Below are 18149 nucleotides of genomic sequence, written 5' to 3'. Positions count from 1 at the left end.
TCCACGGTCCAACCAGTCATCTTGTGACACAACCCTAAAAATGACGTGGCCAAAATGATTTGTGTTACTTAATTTATAATGCTATATGGGTCACTTTTGACAACTATATATGTTTTTTTGTATTATTTTATTTTCAATCGAATGTACATTTGAAATTGATGCCAAATTGAAATGTATCAGATGATCAATTATGGTCTAGTTTTTACATTATAAAACTTCTTTGTCATGTTTGTGTGTGTGAGTATATATATGTGCATGTGTGTGTGTGTGTGTTCACCATGTCATATAGTATGAAAATGCATAGCATAGCCCACCTTCCTCAAGTGTAAAGACTCAATCATTCTGTAAATTGAAATTCAAGGTGGAGGAAAACATGTTTACTCCATCCAGGCTTTACATGCTGTACATACATGCCAGTATTTCAACACATTGTTGCAAGTACTACTACCATTCATTACTACCATTCATTGACTCCATCCACCAACCAACCAACACTTGCCCATTGCAGTGCCCTTGATTTACCTCAACACTTCAAGGTTTTGTAATAATAAACCTACAGCACTTAATTTATGAAATCTGTTTCTCTTTATTTGGATACTCCCCTATAGATGGTCTACAGATTCTTAAGCTATCAACAAACTATTAACTGCTACTTTTTTGATACAACAACTAGCTGGGTTACAGTTTGGGTTAGAGTAAGATTAGGGTAAGAGTTAAGGTTAGGGTTGTATTTAGGATAAGGGTTAGGGTAAGTGGATAGTTGGAAACCATCTATTTGGGTCTATCAAAGTAAAGTGTTACCATTTAGTCTATAGTATATGGTATAACCCTGGTATAACCCTGCTGCTGTTCAAGGTCTAATTAAACAAGGCAAGCAGCTCTCTTCAATCACACTGGTCACATTACATGATTCATTCAGATATTTAGGAAGACCGACATGAGGCAGGAAACAGTTGATGAATAAGTACTTCTATTTACAAACAAGCACAAATAATCTAGCTGGAATTTGTGAATTCTTAGGCATTGCTGCTGAAGCTGTATATAAAGTATGTAAAAGGCTCTCTTTCCAAGAAAACAAAAAAATGTAAGCCGTGTTCATGTTAGCATAAGGTTTTCAGAACTGGGCTCTGATCATTATTGTACCTTGTTTTGAGGAGATGACCCTAAAAAAAACATACTTATGGATTCACCTGCTGCTCATGATCATGTCATCTCCATCTTTTCATTCAGATTTCATGTATCATTATCATAATAATAATCATAAGCATTATCACCACCATTATCATCATCATCATCATCATCATCATCATCACAATGAAGCTTACTCAACCACTGAATAATTCAACAAATTCTAAACTTTCCGTAGTCTAGCCTGTCAAGATCCTTTTGCCACAGTTCACTTGTTGACCTGTTTGAAAGATCTCATGTACACTAAATTGAAAAGGAGGACAAGTACTTTTATTGACTGGGTGCTCATTCACTCTCTTCAGGCTCATTAGTTACTAATGGGGCCCTAGCTGAGGCTCCCTTGTGCCGAGGTTAAAAGTGCAGCTAGGACTTATTGCTCCAAGGGTGAAAGTCTGTGATCTTGCCCCTTCAGCACATCAGTAATACTGTACACACCCAAAGAACATGAGACAAACACGACACATGAGACAGACAGCACACGAAACAGGCACAGCACATGAGACACACAATAAAGACCCTGGTTCAACCAGACTTTGGTTCAAATACATGTGTACTTGAGTATCTAGTATTTAAAATACTTTTTCTGTGTATTTGAGTATTTTCAAATACACAGCCCAAAACAACTACTTTTATTTGAGTATTTATATGGTTATTTGTTTAAAAAAATAAAAATGAATAGTCTGCCAAATTGTATTTGACAGTATATTCAAATACTTATTTCAAATACTATTTTCTACCCATCTCAACCCATCCTTCCAATGTTTTTTTCATCTGCATACTGTAAAAGAGTATCAATGTATTTCTAAGAACACTGTACTCTATGTAATACAAGGAATACAAAGGCTCCTGGTTAAGGCTCATTTAAGCCTGGTGCCCTAACCCCTGTCTGTCTTCTCTGTCTGCACCTAAGGTGGTCTCAATATCCAGGCTGCTACTCACAGAGCTGAGGTCAGCTGCAGTTTCACAGCCCACCCCTACATACATAAATACCAATGGTATTTCAGGCTGGCCTCCCCATGGTGCTGGTATCTGGAACCTCAAGATGTAGGCCCTTGATGAACTCAAACCCTAGAAGGCATTGGCATGATAATGGACTTGAGGCCCAACCAAGGTCAGGACTTCAGGAATTATGTGTTTTCAGTTTTCAGTTCCATGTTTTCCCATCACTAGGACTGACATAGAGAAGTGGACTTCGCTCTATGTTTCGCTAGTTTCTAATGTAATGGGCCCCAGCTCCCCAGGGGGCCCCCACTGACTGATTCTGAATGCAAATGTGATGATTAAAAGCTTTATAGGGCATACACATTGCACAATTGCCTGAAATGAAATACATATGAAATTGGGGGGGGGGGGAATGTCCCTTTTGAAGATAGAGGGACCTTATACAAAGAACTAATTATGTCTGCATGTGCATAAATATAAAACACATAGTCTTTGTGATGTCTACACGGGACTTTGTGATGTCTGCAGAGCACAGGACTTTGTACAGTAGTAGGATAAGCCCAATGCCTTGTTATTATAGTCTGGTTGTCCCAAGGCTAAGATATAAGCACCCTCTTCTGAATGTACATCAGACCAGAATCTGTTAAAATGATTCCTTCTATACAGAGAAGGAATATCAAAGACATATCTATATCTATATCAAAGACACTAACTGTAATACAAAATATCAGTATTATCTGTAATTCCTTTAATGTCACTGAGAATTATAAACCGTATAAATTAGGAAATTAACCTGTTTCAACAAGAATTGAAAGTCAGTTATCCTATATTGGAATTGTACAATGTGTTATTCTGTGTAGCTCTGCTGAAACATCAGTCTCTCCCAACCCAGCTGAGAGGATCACAGTCCTGCAGGCATTCTTTTGGACACTAAAAGTGCAGCTCTCATTCAAATATCTGGATCTCGTGCTAGCTAATGAATGACTTGTCAGCCCTCATGTCTTTGCATCCCCCTTCAGGCAGAAGCAGCTGGAATCTTGACAGTGCTGTTATCCATAAAAGCTCCAGCAGCAGCAGACAATTGCACCAACCACTGACCTCCAGGCAGGAATTCAACAGACTCGACCAGCAGTACTCGCCTTCGGACCCTCTCTCTCTCACTCACTGCAGGATGGCAGGTCCTCTCTTGGCAGGCAGGCATGAGACTCTCCCCAGACCGATGCAGGATGCCCAACAGAGGGTCAATGAACGAGGCCAGTGGGAGAACAAATTTGAGTTCATTCTAACTGTGGCTGGCGCTATTGTTGGACTTGGAAATATATGGAGATTTCCCTATCTTTGTTACAAGAACGGTGGGGGTGAGTCAACATAGTCCTATTTTTGTCTTTTGGTTAAATACAGAGAGCTCCAAAAGTATTAGGACAATGGTTTGGCTCTGTACTCCAACACTTTGGATTTGAAATGATACAATGACAATGAGGTTAAAGTGCAAACTGTCAGCTTTAATTTGAGAGTATTTCCATTCATATTGGGTAAACCGGTTAGAAATTATAGCACTTTTTGTTCATAGTCCCACCATTTTAGGGAACCAAAAGTTACCTATATGTGAATTAAAGTAGTCAAAAGTTTAGTATTTTCCTAGCACGCAATGATTACGTCAAGCTTGTGACTCTACAAAATTATTGGATGCATTTTCTGTTTGTTTTGGTTTTGTTTCAGATTATTTTGTGCCCAATAGAAATTCATGGTAAATAATGTATTTGTATCATTTTGGAGTCATTTTTATTGTAAATAAGAATAGAACATGTTTCAAAACACTTCTATATTAATGTGGACGCTACCATGATTACGGATAATACTGAATGGATCGTGAATAATGATGAATGAGAAAGTTCCAGACGCACAAATATCATGCTCCCTCTCCCCCCGAAAGGTGGTAACCTCCCTGGTTATTGTAATGGTGAGAGGTTAGCATGTCTTGTGTATGATATTTGTGCATATGTAACTTTCTCACTCATCATTATTCATGATTAATTCAGGATCATCCGTAATCATGGTAGCATCCATATTAATGTAGAAGTGTTTAGTGTTTAGGGGGATAGGTCCCTTTAAAAATGTTCTTTAGAACTTCCAAAATGTTCTTTAGAACTTCTAAAATACTTCTCATAGTTATGGGTCAGTAATAAAAATAATAAGTAATAATATGAAATAGGTACAGTCTGTGAGGTATGTGGCTGTTGATCTAATGTCTCATAACAGCTATTCTTACATTGAGCCAGTTGGCTAGCTCGCGAGTTGGTTCTGGCTCGCGAGAATACTGTTATTAAGGTCACCAGCTCTGTCTTCATTTTAGATTCCCATGATTAAGCAATAGTTTTTTTTTTTATTCCTGCAAAATTTCTTGCCGTTTTGTACCTAAACACCATTCAGTGTTACATCAGAGAACATGAAATTAACCAAAAACATTTTTGATCTTATTTAATATTGTTCACTTATTTGCATCTTGCATATATTTTGTGTATATTATTACAGTTTACAATATACACTGAGTGTACAAAACAGGAACACCTGCTCTTTGCATGTCAGACTGACAAGGTGAATTCAGGTGAAAGCTATGATTCCATCAATCAGTGTAGATGAGGGAGAGGAGAGAGGTTAAAGAAGGATTTTAAGCCTTGAGACAATTGAGACATGGATTGTGTATGTGTGCCATTCAGAGTGTGAATGAGCAAGACAAACGATTTAAGTGCCTTTGAACGGGGTATGGTAGTAGGTGGCACCGGGTTGAGTGTGTCAGGAACTGCAACGATGCTGTTTTTTTTACACTCAACAGTTTCCCGTGTGTATCAAGAATGGTCCACCACCCAAAGGACATCCAGCCAACTTAACACAACTGTGGGAATCATTGGAGTCAACATGGGCCAGCATCTCTGTGGAATGCTTTCGATACATTGTGTAGTCGATACCCCGACGAATTGATGCTGTTCTAAGGGCAAAAGGGGGGTGCAACTCAATATTAGGAAGGTGTTCCTAATGTTTTGTACACTCAGTGTATACTACATGCTTAACTTGTATGTGATTCTACAATAGATAGTAGAACAAATAATGTTGTATAACACACTTTCCACTCCTAATAACATTACATTGAAGTTTCCAAATTTGTTCTCTTTTAATAAAAAGTTTGGTTGTGAGAGCATATGATGAAATTATCCTATTATTTTATCCAAGTCTCTCTGTCTTGTTTACACATGCATGGTTGATTTGCTGCCTGGTCAGATGTGAGATCAGGCAAAAAGAGAAAAGAGAAGGATTGGTTTGTTGTTTAGCATAAAGCTCCTTTAAATGATACAAAGAAACAAAGCTGCATCCAAATACTGTAGTTGAACCCCCTGAAAACTCATACCGTCTGACCCCATGGTCATTGTGCTGGTTTCGCATTCACATTCCTTTGAGATAAGTAAGTATACATTAATTCACCTTGCATGGTAACAATTTAAAGATGATTTTTGGGGGGGATTTTCCACACTGCACTTTCAGGAGTGTGTTTGGTTTGCACAGTAGTGTGTCTCTCAGATGTAGGGAGATAGTTGACACTAGATTTAGATATCAGTAATGTGACCCGTTCAGTATTGATGATGGTTGAACACGGCTGAGAAGTCATCTGTCGCAGGCAACAGGAATTTGATTTCTAAAACTGAGTATATTGTGAGGGTGTGATCCATGAGACAAATTTAAATTTAAAGTGGCATGAAAAAAAATTGGTTTGTTCAGATGTATAATGATGAAAGATACAAAGACTTATGCATACTGTCAGTGTCAACTTAATCTCAGCACCCAGAACCAAATCAGCTTTCACAAGATATTGTCAACTGAAGGTTAAAGTTTGAACATAGATTAACATCAAGCATTGTATATGGAGTTCTAATATGTGTGACTCCTTCCTGTACTGTAGGTGCGTTCTTCATCCCGTACATCCTGTACTTGGTGACCTGTGGCATCCCTCTGTTCATCCTGGAGACGGCTCTGGGACAGTACACCAGCCAGGGGGGCATCACCTGCTGGAGGAAAATCTGCCCGCTGTTTGAGGGTGAGTATTGCTGTACAGTTCTGTGCACTTAAAAATGATGTTTTCAAATGCCTTTGCTGCAGCCCAAGTAGGCTACATTGTTTTCATTGTGACAAATTCTCTCGTAGGATGAGCCTTTATTATGTGCTTTCCGCATTTCATAATGTAGATGTCTTGCATGGTCTTGCTACAGCACAGTAAAGTTGAAAGATTATGGTACATCATTATGTAAAGTAGAAACCATAATGAAGTAAACAAAATAAACCACTTTGCAATGAATAGTAGAGTGAGACTTAGAGTAGAATGAGTAGGTGTGGTTCCTTATTCGTGCTGAGACACGAAACAAATAATTGCTTTGTGATCTTCATTCATGAAGATTTTTGTGCAGTTACATAGGGCCCCAATTTATTACCATTCAAAAGTTTTAGAACACCTACTCATTCAAGGGTTTTTCTTTATTTTGACTATTTTCTACATTGTAGAATAATAGTGAAGACATCAAAACTGTGAAATAACACATATGGAATCATGAAGTAACCAAAAAAGTGTTAAACAAATTAAAATATATAATAAATGTGAGATTCCTCAACTAGCCACCCTTTGCCTTGATGACAGCTATGCACACTCTTGGCATTCTCTCAACCAGCTTCACCTGGAATGCTTTTCCAACAGTCTTGAAGGAGTTACCACATATGCTGACCACTTGTTGACTGCTTTTCCTTCACTCTGCGGTCCGACTCATCCCAAACCATCTCAATTTGGTTGAGGTAGGGGGATTGTGGCGGCCAGGTGATCTGATGCAGCACTCCATCACTCTCCTTCTTGGTAAAATAGCCCTTACACAGCCTGGAGGTGTGTTGGGTCATTGTCCTGTTGAGAAACAAATTATAGTCCCACTGAGCCCAAACCAGATGGGATAGGGTATCGCTGCAGAATACTGTGGTAGCCACGCTGGTTAAGTGTGCCTTGAATTCAAAGTAAATCACAGACAGTGTCACCAGCAAAGCATCCCCACACCATAACACCTCCTCCTCCATGCTTTATGGAGGGAAATACACATGCAGAGATCATCCGTTCACGCACACCGCGTCTCACAAAGACACAGCGGTTGGAACCAAAAATCTCCAATTTGGACTCCAGACCAAAGGACACATTTCCACCGGTCTAATATTCATTGCTCGTGTTTCTTGGCCCAAGCCAAGGTGTCCCTAAGTGTCCCTTATTGGTGTCCCTAAGTAGTGGTTTCTTTGCAGCAATTTGACCATGAAGGCCTGATTCACACAGTCTCCTCTGAACAGTTGATGTTGAGATGTGTCTGTTACTTGAACTCTGTGAAGCATTTATTTGGGCTGCAATTTCTGAGGCTGGTAACTCTAATGAACTTATCCTCTGCAGCAGAGGTACCTCTGGGTCTTCCATTCCTGTGGCGGTCCTCATGAGAGCCAGTTTCATCATAGCGCTTGATGGTTTTTACGACTGTACTTGAAGAAACGTTCAAAAGTTCTTGAAATTTTCCGTATTGACTGACCTTCATGTCTTAAAGTAAAAGTAATGATGGACTGTCGTTTCTCTTTGGTTATTTGAGTTGTTCTTGCCATAATATGGACTTCGTCTTTTACCAAATAGGGCTATCTTCTGTATACCCCCCTACCTTGTCACAACACAACTGATTGGCTCAAACGCATTAAGAAGGAAACAAATTCCACAAATAAACTTTTAAGAAGGCACACCTGTTAATTGAAATGCATTCCTGGTGACTACCTCAGGAAGCTGCTTGAAATAATGCCAAGAGTGTACAAAGCTGTCATCAAGGCAAAGGGTAGCTATTTGAAGAATCTCAAATATAAAATATATTTTGATTTGTTTAACACTTTTTTGGTTACTACATGATTCCATTTGTGCTATTTCATAGTTTTGATGTATTCACTATTATTCGACAATGTAGAAAATAGTAAAAAGAAAAGAAAAACCCTTGAATGTTCTAAAACCTTTGACCGGTAGTGTATATCCAACTAATATTACAACAGCGTCCCTTTCTGAAGACCGTGTCTGAATTAAATGTTCACTTTTTAAAATTAATAATAATATATGCCATTTAGCTGATCCTTTTAGCTAAAGTGTCTAACTGCACAGAGATAGCATACATCTTAGCAGCAGGAAATTAACCCTTCATGACCCTGGTGTTGCTACTAGAGCCATGCTTTTACCAACTGAGTCTGAGTCCCACATTAATTGATGTCATGATCGCACAGCTGAAGCAAGCACACACACACACACAAATAAAAAATGTGTTTAAAAATCAGACAGATATTCTTCGGAAGGGCTACTTGAAACATAAATTGATTTAGATCTTAGACATACAGTATTTTCAGAATGAAAATATCTATCATGGAAGCCCAACGGCCGGCAGATGGCGATATTGAGTCGTGTCATTTTACCGTCCAAATGCATTGTATGCAGCCGGCAATAGTTTTGTATCCCTCATGGACCAATTTATACCTAAAACATTCTCCATTCAGGCTGCATAGGCTGCATTTTCCTCCTTAAATATATTTAATTGTGAGAAAATGAGAGAAAAAAAACTGGGAAAATATGCTTACTTTCATTATGAAAAACCATTTTCCACCACCAGTGACTAAATGCTAATCCAAGATGTTGTGTATTGCGTTCAGCCAATCAGGTTGCATCAGTCCGTTTTCTCACCCCTAACCTAACACAGCGCTGTATTAAATCAAATCAAATTTTATTGGTCACATACACATATTTAGTAGATGTTATTGCGGGTGTAGTGAAATGATTGTGTTCCTAGCTCCACCAGTGCAGTAATATCTAATAATTCACAATAATACACACAAATCTAAAGTAAAAGAATGGAGTTAAGCAATATATAAATATTAGGACGAGCAATGTCGGAGTGGCATTGACTAAAATACAGTAGAATAGAATACAGTATACACATATGAAATGAGTAAAGCAGTAATTAAACACTATTAAAGTGACCAGTGATTCCATGTCTATGTATAAAGGGCAGCAGCCTCTAAGGTACAGGGTTGAGTAACGGGTGGTAGCCGGCTAGTGATGGCTATTTAACAGTCTGATGGCCTTGAGATAGAAGCTGTTTTTCAGTATCTCGGTCCCAGTTTTTTTGCACCTGTACTGACCTTGCCTTCTGAATAGTAGCAGGGTGAACAGGCAGTGGCTCGGGTGGTTGATGTCCTTGATGATGTTTTTGGCCTTCTTTTGACATTGGGTGCTGTAGGTGTCCTGGAGGGCAGGCATTGGGCAGACTGCATCACCCTCTGGAGTGCCCTGTGGTTGCGGGCAGTGCAGTTGCCTTACCAGGCGGTGATACAGCCTGACAGGATTCTCTCAATTGTGCATCTGTAAAGGTTTGTGAGTGTCTTAGGGGCCAAGCCAAATTTCTTCAGCCTCCTGAGGTTGAAGAGACGCTGTTGCGCCTCCTTCACCACACTATCTGTGTGGGTGGACCATTTCAGATCGTTGGTGATGTATACGCCAAGGAACTTGAAGCTTTTCACCTCCACTGCGGTCCCGTCGATGTGGATAGGGGTGTGCTCTCTCTGCTGTTTCCTGAAGTCCACGATCAGCTCCTTCATTTTGTTGAAGTTGAGAGAGAGGTTATTCTCCTGACACCACTCCGCCAGGGCCCTCACCTCCTCCCTGTAGGCTGTCTCGTCATTGTTGGTAATCAGGCTTACAACTGTTGTGTCGTCTGCAAACTTGATGATTGAGTTGGAGGCATGCTTGGCCACGCACCCCTGTGTTGAGGATCAGCGAAGTAAAGGTGTTGTTACTTACCTTCACCACCTGGGGGCAGCCCGTCAGGAAGTCCAGGACCCAGTTGCACAGGACGGGGTTCAGACCCAGGGCCCAAGCTTAATGATGAGCTTGGAGGGTACTATGCTGTTGTAGGCTAAACTATAGTCAATGAACTGCATTCTTACACAGGTATTCCTCTTGTCCAGATGGGATAGGGCTGTGTGCAGTGCGATGGCAATTACATTGTCTGAGGTTCTATTGGGGCGGTATGCAAATTGAAGTGGGTCTAAGGTGTCAGGTAAGGTGGAGGTGATGTGATCCTTAACTAGCCTCAAAGTTCAGTTATCTTTGCTTTCTTGGTTACAGGAACAATGGTGGACATCTTGAAGCAAGTGGGGACAGCAGGCTGAAACCAATGGTGCTTTCAGGTGCTTGTCGGAACTAGGAAACTTGGAAATGTCCGTCTTGCTAATTGAGGCATAGACCCTACATGCTGCGTTCAACCAGTTAGCAAGTTCTGAATGAATGAGCTCGCATATTCCCTTATAAGACCTTTGCTTGAAAAACGAGAAACCGTTTTTTTTTGCTCTCCTGGGCTGAGGGTCAGAATTGCGATGACATGAAAGCATAAGAATGGCGCTGTTAAGATCAGAGATTCATCTCCTGAGTATACACCTTAATTTGAGTTGTACATACCTATGTCTCCTGATTGCAAACCAAGTAATCTTACTTATGTCTTCATACTCTCTTGAGAACCTTGATAGTCTCAGAATTGAGTTAGTCGGTAGTGGTGAGCACTCTGAAGTCGAGCCAGTCCAGGATGTAGTGGGCCTACCTGCGGTGACAGGTCTGGTCTTCCAATGTTTGCCCTGAGAGTCCTACCAGAGATGATTTTGGACTGGTAGGAGTGAGATTTTTGGAAAGAGTGAATTCCTGCTTTTTGGCCGACCCATACATTGTGCTAAGCTGGGTAAAGGACAAACTGGGTATGGTTACATCTGTTTTGAGAAGTGGAATTGTTTAGATTTTTTGTGTATCTGCCTCCCAGAGGAAGCGGGTGCTTCGAATCATGCGGATCAAATGAAAAGGAATATTCCTATTGCTTGTGATGCTCTACATTTGGTTAGACATAGACCCACTGGCGAGACTGAGAACATCCTGTCTGTCTTGTTGAGCTTTGATACAGAGTTTATACCTGATAAAGTCAGGTTTGGGTATATTTGCTATTATGTGAGGGCTTCTGTTTCCGAACCCGCGTCGGTGCTGTAGGTGCAAAGGATTCAGACATGTTGCAGCAGTGTGTAGAAGGGAGATCCCAAGACGTGAGAAATGTGCAGGAGGGCATAGTCAGAGATAGTGTACAGTTGGGATAGAGAAAGTACTGTGTGTCAACTGTGGTGGTGCCCATGCAGCTGGGTATCCAACGAACCCTGTGAGAGAGAGACAGGTTGAGATTTCCAGAGTGGATGCAAAAAGTTTCCTATGCTGAGGGCAGTGAAGAAAGGCGAGGATAGCCCAAGGCTGAGTGTGTCGACTGGAAGGCCCCCAGTGAGTAGGCCTTAAGAAAGAGAGCCAGAGAGGATGAGTTTGACTTAGGTTGGATTTCATGCATTTATAGCCATGGTGATCAACTGCACTAAACTGATGAAGCGGAAATCACAGAAGATAGATGTGGTAGTTGCAGCAGCAGAGAAATATTTGGGAATGAGAGATTTTAGTGCAGAAGATCTACAGGAAGTTGAGAGACGGGGTTCCGGCCTCCCAAGCCGATGGCCTGGTGTAGGATGGTTTAGGGCCAAAGTAGTGGGATGGTGTGATGGGTTTGGGGAGATAGTGTATAGAAGGTACTCTGGTCAGATGAGGCAAAAATTTAGCTTTTTGGCCATCAAGGAAAATGCTATATCTGCTGCAAACCCAACACCTCTCACCACCCCGAGAACATCAATGAAAAACATGTTTTTCATTGGCAGGGACTGGGAAACTGGTCAGAATTGAAGGAATGCTGGATGGCGCTAAATACAGAGAAATTCTTGAGGGAAAGCTGTTTCAGTCTTCCAGAGATTTGAGACTGGGACGGAGGTTCACCTTTCAGCAGGACAATGACCCTAAGCATACTGCTACAGCAACACTCGAGTGGTTTAAGGGGAAACCTTTAAATGTCTTGGAATTGCCTAGTCAAAGCCCAGACCTCAATCCAATTGAGAATCTGTGATATGACTTAAAGATTGCTGTACACCAGCGGAACCAATCCAACTTGAAGGAGCTGGAGCAGTTTTGCCTTGAAGAATGGGCAAAAATCCCAGTGGCTAGATGTGCCAAGCTTATAGAGACATACCCCAAGAGATGGGTCTCTACAAAGTATTGACTTTGGGGGGGTGAATAGTTATGCACGCTCAAGTTTTGTCACGGATCGCTAGGAGTGGTGGGTGTGGAGTCATGCGCAGAGAGCAGTGCTTTCAATGAATACGTTTATTTCAGCTGGGTCCAGCCAACAACCAGGCAAAATGACCAATAAACCGAATAGTCCCTCAACCAGGGAAAATAACAGACAGCCAACACATAAAAGCAAAAACAATAATACACCACTGACATAAAGGATAAGCTCGCACAACAGCAGGCGGGACCTGGGAGTTTAAATAGCCCCTAATTAACAACAAATAAGATACAGGTGAAAACAATCAAGACCAAACCAACAGAAAATAAAAAGGAATCGGTGGCAGCTAGTAGACCAGTGACGACGACCGCCGAGAGCGGCCCGAACAGGGAGAGGAGCCACCTTCGGTGGAAGTCGTGACAAGTTTTCTGTTTTTTTTGTCTTATTTCTTGTTTATTTCACAATAATAAATATTTTGCATTTTCAAAGTGGTAGGCATGTTGTGTAAATCAAATACAAACCCCCCAAAAATAAATTTTAATTCCAGGTTGTAAGGCAACAAAATAGGAAAACATTTTAGAAATTGCCTGGCTGGGCTGATGAGACAGTGGATTGCGCAGTCAGATGGAACAGAGTAAATAGGCATATTGACATCATAGATTTAGCCAGTGGTATCTTGTGGAATAGACACAGGCTGGAATGCGGTTTTAACCAATCAGGATTCAGGATTAGACCCACCATTGAATAATTAAATGATAATGCCCGGGTAGCCGGTGTTTGGAGGATATATTGGCACGGGTGTTGTTGGGCTTGAGACAAAGTCGAGGGCCGGCAAACCGTGCCAATATATCCTTCAAACACTGGCTTCAAGTGCATTATCACTTTTATACAACGGGTTACCAACATATTCAAATAATGATTTACATATTTTCATTAGAAACATCATTTTGATGGATTTGTTGTTCGTTCTGTCGATTCAGTTGCTAGAGACGCAACCCAGTCGTTCAGTCTTTTTGTTCTGTATCTATAGACACGACCCAGTTGTTTGTTCTAAATGTTCCATTGCCATACTGCCTGGCAACGTTCTTATCCCTTGCTTGCTAGCTAGTCAACTACGGCTAATTTAGTCACGTCAAAAAGTGCAGCCAGAATAACAGCAAAGTAGCCGCATTTGGATTTGTTTAAGCTGTTTTCTGGTGACATTTACTTGGATACATCTATGAGCTAATGAGGCGTGATTTTGCCTGGCATAGAAAATGTGCTCACTCGTCAGGACACTGTTGTTCAGAGGAGCTATCCAACAACACAACTAACACAATCACTTCAAACTGAAGCTGGAAAGACTACAAACTCGCTGGACTTAATTTCATTTTACCTTTTTTCAATTGACATTTCTTTGTATGTATCCATAAAAATTATGCCAGCTGATTCATAATTTCGACTGGCTGAGAAAAGCTGCCTGACTGTCTGTCTCATCCCGACACCCGACACGTTCATTACCAAGGTTGGGTAGGTTACTTTCTAAATGTAATTCGTTACAGTTACTAGTTACCTGTCTAAAATTGTAATCAGTAACGTAGCTTTTGGATTACCCCCCAACTCAGTAACGTAATCAGATTATATTCAGTTGCTTTTAGATTACTTTCACCTAAAGAGGCATTAGAAGAAGACACATGTATGTTACCAATTGAACGACATCTATTGCAGGATAAATCAATGTTAAAGTTTAAATAGCTGGCCATATATGGATGTTCAATTTTACTTTATTGGTTGGTGATGTAGGCTTCTTCTAACCCATCACTTTCTGCCTTATACAATAATATGATTAAATTATATCTTTACATTAATATATATAATTTACAAGTCAAAAAATGGACGTAGCAACTATAGATTGACCCTTTGAGTCTCTGAAATGTGTGCGAGTTTGAGCATGTGTCCATTAGGCCAATGCATTTTATTTTTTTATCTTCATGAATTAGCCCCACTTTTATTCCATAGGCTGGGATCCACACTATGCAGCTGTTGCAAGAGCGCATTTTTCACTGGCTATCCACTGGTTTCAAAAACAATGATTGATAGGACAGTTTTAACTTCTTGAATTAACTTCTCTAGGGTATGTGGGACGGTAGCGTCCCACCTCGTCAACAGCCAGTGAAACTGTAGGGCGCCAAATTCAAAACAACAGAAATCCCATAATTTCAATTCCTCAAACATGCAAGTATTTTACAACATTTTAAAGCTACACTTGTTGTAAATCCAGCCAAAGTGTCCGATTTCAAAAAGGTTTTACGACAAAAGCACACCAAACGATTATGTTAGGTTAGAGCCAAGTCACCGAAAAAGACAGCCATTTTTCCAGCCAAAGAGAGGAGTAACAAAAAGCAGAAATAGAGATATAATTAATCACTAACCTTTGATGATCTTCATCAGATGACACTCATAGGACTTCATGTTAAAAAATACATGTATGTTTTGTTCGGTAAAGTTAATATTTATATCCAAAAATCTGAGTTTAGGCGGGACGCTACTGTCTCACTTGGCAAAAAGCCTGAGAAAATGCAGAGCGCCAAATTCAAATGAATTACTATGAAAATTACTATAAAAATCAAACTTTCATTAAATCACACATGAAAGATACCAAATTAAAGCTACACTGGTTGTGAATCCAGCCAACATGTCAGAATTCAAATAGGCTTTTCGGCGAAAGCAAACGATGCTATTATCTGAGGATAGCACAATAGTAAACAAAGACAGAGAAGCATATTTCAACCCTGCAGGCGCGACACAAAACGCAGAAATAAAAATATAATTCATGCCTTACCTTTGACGAGCTTCTGTTGTTGGCACTCCAATATGTCCCATAAACATCACAAATGGTTATTTTGTTTGATTAATTCCGTCGATATATATCCAAAATGTCCATTTATTTGGCGCGTTTGATCCAGAAAAACACTGGTTCCAACTTGCTCAAACATGACTACAAAATATCTCAAAAGTTACCTGTAAACTTTGCCAAAAAATGTCAAACTACTTTTGTAATACAACTTTAGGTATTTTTTTACGTAAATAATCGATAAAATTGAAGACGGGATGATCTGTGTTCAATACAGGATTAAAACCAACTGTAGCTAGCTTTCTGGTCTCGCGCCTCTAACAAACAGGACACTTCAAGTGACCCTCCTTCAAGATGGCCGTACTTCTTCATTACACAAAGGAATAACCTCAACCAATTTCTAAAGACTGTTGACATCCAGTGGAAGCGGTAGGAACTGCAAGCAGGTCCCTTAGAAATCTGGTTTCCCAATGAAACCTCATTGAAAAGAGAGTCACCTAAAAAAAAAGAATCTGAATGGTTTGTCCTCGGGGTTTCGCATGCTAAATAAGTTCTGTTATACTCACAGACATGATTCAAACAGTTTTAGAAACTTCAGAGTGTTTTCTATCCAAATATACTAATAATATGAATATCTTATCTTCTGGGGATGAGTAGCTGGCAGTTTAATTTGGGCATGCTTTTCATCCAAAATTCCGAATGCTGCCACCTACCCTAGAGAAGTTAACTTCTAACGAGTCAGAAACCCGGATCCGGGAGCACCCCCCACCCCCCACCAGTAAAAAAGCTGAATAGCATAGCTAGCATAGCGTCACAAGTAAATAGTAGCATCTAAATATCATTCAATCACAAGTCCAAGATACCAGATGAAAGATCCACTTCTTGTGAATCCAGCAATCATTTCTGATTTTTAAAATGTTTTACAGGGAAGACACAATATGTAAATCTATTAGCTAACCACGTTAGCAAAATACACCATTTTTCTTTGTCCACCATTTTTTCTCTACACCAGTAGCTATCACCAATTCGGCCAAATAAAGATATTGATAGCCACTAACCAAGAAAAAACCTCATCAGATGGCAGTCTGATAACATATTTATTGTATAGGATAGTTTTTGTTAGAAAAATGTGCATATTTCAGGTAGAAATCATAGTTTACAATTGCACCCACCATCACAACTCGACTAGAATAAATACAGAGAGCAACGTGTATTACCAATTTACTCATCATAAAACATTTCATAAAAATAGACAAAGCATAGCAATGGAAAGACACAGATCTTGTGAATTCAGACAATATTTCAGATTTTCTAAGCGTTTTACAGCGAAAACACAATAAATCGTTATATTAGCATACCACATGTGCAAACGTTACCCCAGCATGAATCAAAGGCAAGGGGAGCGATAACGTTATGATCACCAAAATATATGAATTTTTTCACTAACCTTCTCAGAATTCTTCCGATGACACTCCTGTAACATCATATTACAAAATACATATAGAGTTTGTTCGAAAATGTGCATATTTAGCCACAAAAAAACGTGGTTATACAATGAGAATACTAGCAAAACTGCCCTGAAAATGTCGGGCGCTATATTTGAGAGTGATCTAGTCTAATCGATAGCTAATCATAAACTTGACTAAAAAATACAGGGTTGACAGGAATCGAAAGACAAATTAGTTCTTAATGCAATCGCTGACTTAAATTTGTAAAATTATCCTTACTGTGCAATACCGGGTCCGCCAAGCAAAGCTACACATAACAAAATGGCGACATATGCGTTTAAAATTTTTCAACAGAACAGCGATTTATCATCATAAATAGTTCTTACTGTGAGCTGTTCTTCCATCAGTATCTTGGGCAATGTATCCTTTCTTGGGTCTAATCTTCTTTTGGTCGAAAGCTGTCCTCTTGTCCGTCGAAATGCCCACTAACGTTCGACCGGGACCCCGAAACGTGCCCGGTGCTTCAATGTGCATCACAAAGCAATGCCTCAAAATCGCACTAAACGGATATAAATTGCTATAAAACGGTTTAAATTAACTACCTTATGATGTTTTTAACACCTATAACGAGTAAAAACATGACCGGCGATATATAAGTGGCTAAACCAACGCTTGGAAAGAGAGAGAGTCCGACGTCCATCTTGCGTGAGGCGCAGCGGGAAAAGAACGGTACATCCGGTCTTTTCTGTTTTATACTGGCCCTGATTGCGCAATCGACTCCATTCAAATTGTCACCTCTTACTGACATCTAGAGGAAGGCATGGGCAGTGTTTGTATCCTCATAGGATTTACAGGGACTTTAAAACTGACCTGGGACCAGAGGCCAAAATGTCTGAAATCTCACTCCATATCAGGAAAAGTGCTGTAGAATGGGTTCTGTTTCACTCAGAGACATAATTCAAACGGCTATAGAAACTAGAGAGTGTTTTCTATCCAATAATAACTATAATATGCATATTGTACGAGCAAGAATTGAGTATGAGGCAGTTTAATTTGGAGACGATAAATGCTAATGTTGAAACAGCATCCCCTATATTGAGAAAAGGTTAAACAGTTTCTGGGTTCAAATACACATTTAGATTTGTGAACAGCCATCCACAACAACCACAATCCGTAAGGCTCAAATAGCTAAATGAGAGAGCAGCAGTGTGATTCACATCAATGCGCTATGTAGATATCAATAATAAGTGATATCCGTATTGCAGTAGACTTCACCACTGCTGTCATCCTTACTTCCAAGCGTTTACTCAAGTTGGATAATCTTTGGATGCTGACAGCAGTCGCACCATTGGAAGACATAGCTTGGACTGTAGCCTAAAAAAGCCTATTCCTGCTCTTTTCCCGTGATCCATCAAACACATTTGGTGTGTCATCATAGTGGTCAGACTCACTCAGGTGGAACAAACAAACGTGTGCCTTTTTTCACTGCTGATTTGAATGTCATTGAGAAAACAGAGA

General features: G+C 40.0%; 1 protein-coding gene across 1 annotated transcript in view; it reads left to right on the top strand.

Moving 5' to 3' along the window:
- The first annotated feature begins 352 nt into the window (after positions 1-352).
- The window catches only part of LOC139536010 (sodium- and chloride-dependent GABA transporter 2-like), a 31016-nt gene continuing 13219 nt past the window's right edge, over positions 353-18149 (top strand). Inside the window, exons 1-3 of the mRNA XM_071336075.1 lie at positions 353-2299; positions 3150-3488; positions 6083-6217. Coding sequence (XP_071192176.1) covers positions 2272-2299; positions 3150-3488; positions 6083-6217 — 502 coding nt within the window. The 5' untranslated portion in view covers positions 353-2271. The remainder of the gene's footprint in view (positions 2300-3149; positions 3489-6082; positions 6218-18149) is intronic.

The sequence above is a fragment of the Salvelinus alpinus genome, chromosome 12 (assembly GCF_045679555.1).
Source record: "Salvelinus alpinus chromosome 12, SLU_Salpinus.1, whole genome shotgun sequence".
NCBI classification, from domain to species: domain Eukaryota; kingdom Metazoa; phylum Chordata; class Actinopteri; order Salmoniformes; family Salmonidae; genus Salvelinus; species Salvelinus alpinus.
The sequence above is the reverse complement of the archived record's forward strand: the minus strand, read 5'-3'. Positions and strand labels throughout refer to the sequence as shown.